Source organism: Cnephaeus nilssonii (assembly GCF_951640355.1).
Source record: "Cnephaeus nilssonii genome assembly, chromosome: 18".
Lineage (NCBI taxonomy): Eukaryota > Metazoa > Chordata > Mammalia > Chiroptera > Vespertilionidae > Cnephaeus > Cnephaeus nilssonii.
In genome coordinates this window covers 792,359-799,747 of record NC_137089.1, presented here as the reverse complement: position 1 = coordinate 799,747, position 7,389 = coordinate 792,359, and the positions used below count along the sequence as shown (strand labels likewise).

General features: G+C 68.1%; 1 protein-coding gene across 1 annotated transcript; it reads left to right on the top strand.

Moving 5' to 3' along the window:
• The first annotated feature begins 607 nt into the window (after nt 1-607).
• On the top strand, nt 608-3,614 carry LY6E (lymphocyte antigen 6 family member E). The gene is made up of 4 exons (XM_079796112.1): nt 608-754; nt 2,469-2,575; nt 2,706-2,825; nt 2,897-3,614. The coding sequence occupies exons 2-4, from the start codon at nt 2,524-2,526 to the stop codon at nt 3,112-3,114; spliced, it is 390 nt and encodes a 129-aa protein (XP_079652238.1). The 5' UTR covers nt 608-754; nt 2,469-2,523; the 3' UTR covers nt 3,115-3,614.
• Nucleotides 3,615-7,389: the final 3,775 nt, after the last annotated feature.

Below are 7,389 nucleotides of genomic sequence, written 5' to 3'. Positions count from 1 at the left end.
CAGGTCCGCCCGGCCGCCCGCCCAGGCGCTGTGACTATGCGGGAAGGACAGGCTCTGAGCGGGCACCGGGGCACATGGAGGCTGACGCCAGGCCAAGGGTACCGGGTCCTCCTCACAGGGGCCTCGGGTCGGGACGGCTGACTTTGTGAGTGACCCCTCGCTGCAGACCGGGGGTCCCGGGTTCACAAAAGGCTGAAGTCCATCTGGCAGAGGGTCTGGGCGCGCAGGGGAGGGGGGTCCAGAGCCTGCGAGGATGGACGCTGGTGTGGCCTGCTCTCCCGCGGGGGGTCCCCGCCAGCAGCCCCTCCTCCAACCTCCCGCTCTGGTGCCATCACCCCACCCTCCCTGGCCCACCCACAGGAGGGCCAGCCACGGGAAGGCCGCCCCTGCCCCTCCCCCTCCGCCGTTCCGCAGGAGGGCGTCCCACGGTTACCCCGTCGGCCTCCTGGGACGCACGCCCTCCCCACGCTCAGCCCCTCGCGCGCCCGCCCACCTGTGGGTCTTCGCGCCCGCGCGCACGGGAGCGCCCCTCCCCACAGCCTGGGGCGCGCTGGGGCCCCGGGGCCCTGCCGGCCTGGGCGGGACCTGCCAGGGGGGTCGGGATCCGGGTCCCCTCCGCCCCCCGACTCCGCCCCCCGCGCGGGAAAGCCCGGCCCCGCCCGCGCCCGCCCCGGCTCCGCCCCCCGCCCGCCCCGCCATCCGCCTGCGAGAGCGGCCCGGGCAGTTCGGCGGCGGAGGAGCTGAGCGCCGCGCGGTGAGTCGCCGGCCGGGGCGGGGCGGGCGAGCGCGCGGGACCGCGGCCCAGGCGCCGCGGGGGAGGTCCCGGGAGTCGGGAGCGGGTGGGCCCGGCCCCAGGGGCTGAGCCAGCCTCGCAGCCGCCCTGATGTCTCCGAAGGTCTCGGGGAGCGCGGAGAGCAGGCGCCCTCCTGCCGGCGGCCGGGGCTGCGCAGGCTCGGGCCCGTCGCGCAGCGCGGGGCTCCACGCGCCCGCTCGCGTGGGGACGGGGGAGGCCCGCCGTCCTGACCCGAGAGGGGCCGGGGTCTGGGCGGCAGCAGAACTGACGGCCTCCGGAGGGATCACCGGGACAGGGCCCGCCCAGGCCGGCGGCGAGGCGCCTGTTTGGTTGGCATCGATTACGCCAGCAGATGTGGTGCCTGGGAGCCCGGGCCGGCGCTGGGCCACCTGGTCCTTCTCCTCCCTGGGGACCAGGGTCCTGGGTGCCCGGCTTTCCCAGAAATCAGCCTGGAGCCGGGGTGCGGGGGTGGGGGAGGAAGGAAGAGGGAGGGCCCGCGCGCGGGGCGGGGGCGGGGGGGGGGGGGGAGTGGGGAGCCTGAGTCCTGGATCCCTGCACCTGACCCTGCGAATGCTCATCCACCCCGGCGTCCCGACCCGCCTGGCTGGGCCCTGGCTGGACCCCGCTGGCTGGGACTGTTGGTGGCTGTTACCAGGGCTCCCCACGCCCAAACCGCACTTTAGGGAAGAGGAGGAGCACCTGGGCCCAGGACACCCCGCCCCCCCTCCCGGCCCAGCCCCAGATCCCGGCCCAGGCCCAGGGCAGGCAGGCGGGGCCTCCACGGGCCCCTCCCTCCCAAGTCTCCTCTCTCCCTGCTGTGCTTCCTCCCTGGGAGCCTCGAATGGAGTCCCCGCCCCCACGGCCGCCCGCAGGGGCCCCAGACCCTCCCCAGGGCGCCTCCTGCTAAACAGGCCCAGAGCCTCAGCCAGGCACAGGCTCAGTGCTTTGCCCACCCATGGCCCGGGCTCACACCCACCATGGAAGCTTCCCCGTGCCCGTGCCTGCCCGGAGCACCCACTGGCTCTCCCTGGGCCTGTTCCCAGCCACAAAATTGGGGAGAAACAGGTACTTAACGGGGTCTCCGTCTTCAGCATCAATACCTCCCGGAACGGCTGAGTCCCCGAGCGCCAGGCAGCCCCAGGCAGGTGCTCCGCTGGGTATGCCTCCCACCCAGCCCCTGGGTCCCCATGTCCAGCGTGGAGCTGGCCCATGGAAAGTTCTGGAAGCCAGTTAGCATTTCTGGTCACCCCCACCCCCACCCCCCAGGACCAGGGGCAGCCACTCTGACCGCCTGGGCTGTGTGCTTCTCAGAAGCCGGAGCCTGAGGCTCGGGAGGGTCCCAGCCAGGAGGCTGCAGTGAGGGGAGGGGAGGGTGGAGCAGAAAGACCCCATGTCCCCCCCCATACAAGGGGGGGTCACCCTCCGTCGGACAAGCTGTGTCTCTAAAGCAGAGTGGTGCTCGGCCAGTGTGGCTCAGTGGTGGAGCATTGACCTGTGAACCAGGGGGTCAGGGTTCGATTCCCCGTCAGGGCACAGGCCCAGGTTGCAGGTTTGATCCCCAGAGGGGGGCGTGCAGGAGGCAGCCGACCCGTGATTCCCTGTCGTCACTGGTGTCTCCCCCTCCCTCCTCTCCCACGTCAGTAACTGTCTTTGTATTTATACGTGTTTTCGAAAGGACAAAGCGGAGCGGCTCTCTGCGTGTGAGGCCCGACCGAGCCGTCCCTCCCAAGATGAAGGTCTTCCTGCCCGTGCTGCTGGCCGCCCTCCTGGGTGTGGAGCAAGGTGAGGCCCCGGCGGGCCTGTGGGCGCTGCGACCTCCTCCCTCCCCCCCCCCCCCGCCCCCTGCCCCCTGCCCCCTGCCCCTGCCCCTGGCCTGCGTGTCACCTGCAGCCTGCGTCCTCCTTCCTCGCAGCCCACTCCCTGGTGTGCTTCTCCTGCACGAATCAGCAAAGCAACTTCTACTGCCTGCGGCCCACCATCTGCGAGGACACCGACAACTACTGCGTGACCGTCTCCGCGGCCGCGGGCATCGGTGAGTGCCGCCCGCCCGCCCGCCCGCCCCAGCCGGTCCCGCTGCCTCCACTCAACCTCCTTCCCCCGCAGGGAACGTGGTGGACTTGGGCTACAGCCTGAACAAGGGCTGCTCCCCCATCTGCCCCGCGCCCCCCGGCATCAACATCGGCGTGGCCTCCATGGGCACCCACTGCTGCCAGAGCTTCCTGTGCAACATCAGCGCGGCCGGCGGGCTGCGGGCCAGCACCTCCCTGCTGGGCCTCGGGCTCCTGCTCAGCCTGCTGGCCCTGCTGCGGCCCGGCCCCTGACCCCCTGACCCCTGACCCCCGGCCCCACCGCTCAGGAAGGAAAGCCCAGCCCCGCCCAGACCCTCACTCACACCGCCCGACCCCCACCCCTCGGCCTCGGGCCCCTCGGCGGGCCTGTCCCCCGCAGGGCCTGTCCCCCGCACCTACACCTGCCCCCAGCGGCCCCCAGCCGCGCCGGCTGCCCTCACTCCGGGGTCCATGATGTGAGCTCCTCGGAGGTCCCCCCGGGGCCTGTGGGTCAGCAGCTATTCCTGGGTCCTGGGGACACACCGTGGGAGGCCCAGGCCCAGGCCCGGGCCCTGTCCATCGGGCCAGTCCGCCCCTGACAGTGGCGTGGAAGGGGGTGCTGGGGTGTGGGCGCCCAGCTGCACGCACAGGGGTCTGTGAGGCCTTGGGGGCGCCACGCCCCACTCACTTCAGCAGCCGCAGGCCCAGGAATCGGCTCCCACCCCACATCCAACTGCGGCCCCCACCGTGCCCCCTCTCGCCGGAGCCTCCTGCTGCTTTGGTGCCTCAAATAAACAGACGTGCCCGCCCCGTCCTGTTCTCTGGTCTGTTCTGCTGTGACGGCCTGGGAGCCCCAGCCCAGCCGTGGCCACATGTGGGGGACCCGGGTTCCCCTGTGATACTGCGCCTCACTGAGGCCCCCGGGGGACGGGGGGTGGGGGGGGTCAAGTCCACAGCTCGCTGCTGTCTCCCACCTTCTCATGGGAAGTTCTTTCTCAGACAGAGGGGGGGCAGGGAGGGGTCAGCCTGCCTCTGGAAGGAACGGGTGGGCAGGAGAGGACGTGAGGGGCCTGGGGCCTGGGCCAGGTGGGCGGGCAGCGCGGTGTGTGGCCCGGGGCCTCTGAAGGAACCTCAGGCCCTGGCTGCTGGGTGCCTGCTTCCCCTGGGAAGCCTGTGGGCCGCAGGCCCCGGGGGTGAGGGCCCAGGGCAGAGGGGGGTCTGCTGTGGGGCACGTGTGTGCACAGCCACGGGGCTTTGGCCGGTGGGCAAGAGCAGAACGGGTGAGAGACCCCGAAATCAGGCTCCGCTGAGTTCCTTCCTCAGGACTCCGGCGGGGCAGGGGCAGGGGCAGGGGCAGGTCCACGAGGCTCCGAGCCAGGCCGGCCGGGCGCTCCGGTGCCGTGTCTGGGGGTGGGCCGGTGGGCACCATGGGCGCCGGGGTTCGGGCCTGTCTCCCGGGCCCTGAGGGCAGGGGCAGGGGAGGAGCTTGCACAGGGGGTCCCGTCACCGGGGGCCGAGCGAGGGGCAGCCCCAGGAAGTCGTGACCCAGCGGGGGACCCCGCGGGCAGTGGGAATGGATCCCGTGTACCCGGTCGGGCGCGTGCCCAGGCTGCTGGCTCGTCCCCAGTGGGGCATGCAGGAGGCAGCAGGTGGGTGAAAGTATATTTTTTAAAAAGTAAAGGAGCGAGGAACCAGCGTGTCCCCGGGAAGACCCCGAGCTCCGAGCTCCCTGGGACCTCAGGCGACGTTCCTGAAGGGACGGGCCGTGGGTGGGGGGCCGGCAGTCCTGTCGGGAGAGAGGGGGCTGCCCAGGGATCGGAGGGGAAGTCTGGGTGAGGAATTGGGGTGACTCGGCCGCAGGGGCAGGAGGCCTGTGTGACCTTCCCACGTGCGCCCCGGGCGCCGCTGCCGGAGGTGGGGCTGGGAACCCCCTCGTTGCGAAGGGGAAACAGCTCGGGGAGGACAAAGTCCCTCCAGGCGGGTGGAGGCGGCCCTGACCTGGGGCATCCGGGCGGCCCCGGTGCCGCCGCCCCTCCCTGGGGCGCTGGTGGGTCCCGGCGGGGAGGGGGCGGGGAGAGCCGGGGACCGGAGTTTCGGTTTCCCGGAGCCGGTGGGGGGGAGGGGAGGGGGAGGGTGTGGCCTGGAAGGAGGGGGGAGGGGAGGGGAGCCTGCGGCGGGCACCGCGCCCCGTCTCTGTCCTGGCGCCTCCCAGCTGCCGCCCCGGGCACAGCGTCCGGGTCGGGGGGGGGGGGAGCCCCCCTCATGCCTCCGCCCCCAGAGGGGTCCGATGGGGCTCACGGCTGCCGACAGCCCTGCCTCCCGGGCCGCGTCTCCTTGGCCGCCTCCGGGGGGGGGGGATGGTACCGCCAGGCCCGGCCCCAGGGCTGCCCACGCCCGGCACCTCCTCCCCCCACGCGATTCTGCCCGTGACCCCTGCCCCTGTGACCCTGCCCGTGTCCCTGCCCCTGTGACCCTGCCCCTGTGTCCCTGCCCCTGTGACCCTGCCCCTGTGACCCTGCCCCTGTGACCTCTGCCTTGCTCCCACTGGAGGGGGCTGGTGGCGGGGCCTCAGCACAGGGCCGGGCACAGGAGCGGGCAGGCCCTGGAGCCCCAGCGGGAGGCTCTGGGCCCTTCCTGGGGGAGGGGGTGCCGGAAGGGCAGCCCCTGGTGACAGACACCCTGGGGTGGAAAGGATTCAACATCTGGGCGGCGGGTGGGAAGTCCAGGGTGAGGGTCGAGGGGGGAGTGAGCACCCACAGTTCTGGCCTGGGGGTGGGGCAGCTGGGACGGGGACTGAGTTAGCCAGTGTGGCCGCTGTGCCCTGGGGTCCCCGTGGCGTCAGGCCAGGGTCGTGCCAGGGCCCATCCAGCAGCTGGCGGAGGGCCTGCGTGCAGGGCAGGCCGAGGACACGGAGTCTGACGAGGCTGGGTATGAGCTGCTCAGCTTTCCCCTGGCTGGGAGGGGTGGGGGCTGTATCCGAGCTGGGCCTTCGATTTGGACCCCCTGACCTTTGCCCCCTGGGGAGACCATCCGGCCCTCAGTTGTATTTCAGCTCCAGGCCCAGAAAAGCAGCCAAACCTGACCATCGACCTGGGGACCTGCTGCAGTGAGTAAAGACACTCCCCTCCCCCGCCCCCTCCCCCTCCCCCCGCCCAGCCCGGCCAGCTCTGACCAACCCATCAGGGGAGACCTGGACCCTGACAGCACACCTGGAGCTGCGGGATCTTCCACCAAGACTTTCCCCTGGGCCCTGCCCTGCCATCTCCAGACCCTCAGCACCAGGGCCCAGAGCTCCAGCTGCCCCTCCCCTTCGCTGTCACCGCCTCCACCACCACGACTGCTGTGAACGTGAAAACCACCGAAACCTGCAAAGAATTGTTGTGAGTTTATTGGAGCCAAACTGTGGACACCTGCCGGGAAGCAGAACCAAGGAATTGAGACGATGCTCCGGAGAACGGCGGGTACATCTGTGTTTATACATTGCAACCTGTGGACACAAGGAGCCACATGCTGACCTGACAGCTCAGGGGAGGCCTGCGTGGCGGTCTTGCAAACTCAGACCTAAAGGAACCACAAAGGATGGTCTGAAAATTAACTATTTAACTACAAACAGGTTATAGTGGGCAGTCATGTCCTAGGCCGATATTTTCCCTGACAAAGATCAACTTAGATCTTTACTGAGCCATTTGCCTTTTTGCCTCTAAGACAACATACAGTGAGATGTCTGGGTAACTTGTAACTTCCCTTTTGCTGGAGCCCCTGGGGCACAACCAAATGTGCTGGGCTCCAGGGCAGAGACCACAAATTCCTTCATTATCATGTTCATTATTCCTGCACCCACCTAAGTGTGTGTCCATCATTTTACTTTTTATCCAATCCCAGGGGTTTCCCACCGATTGGCTTCATCCCACCTCCTTAATCTATCACCAATGGATTTCATGTAACCCACCTATGTCCCTCCTTTGATGGCAATGTATAAACACAGATGTAACCCGGCATATGTCGACAGTTTGGCTCAAATAAACTCACAACAATTCTTTACAGGTTTCAATGGGTGTTTTTTTTTACGTTAACAAACCAAAGGAGGGACGCAGGTGGGTGACGTGAAATCCATTGGTGATGGACTAGAGAGGCGGGAGCAAGCAAAGCAGGGAAACCCCTGGGATTGGATAAAAAGTAAAATGATGGACACTTGCTTAGGTGGGTGCAGGAACGATGAACATGATAATGAAGGAATTTGTGGTCTCTGCCCTGGAACCCAGCACATTAGGTTGTGCCCCAGGGGCTCCAGAAAAAGGGAAGTTACCAGTTACCCAGCATTTCAAGGACATGTTATCAGAGATGCAAAAAGACAGACAGGCTCCGTGAAGGTAAAGGTTGACCTTGTCAGTGAAGAGACCGGCCTAGGACATGACTGCCCCCATAACTGCTTTTAGTTACAGTTTAATTTCAGACCCTCCTTTGTGGTGACTTTAGGTCTGAGTTTGCAAGACGGCCATGCAGGCCTCCCCTGAGCTGTCAAGTCAGCATGTGGCCCCTGTCGTCCAC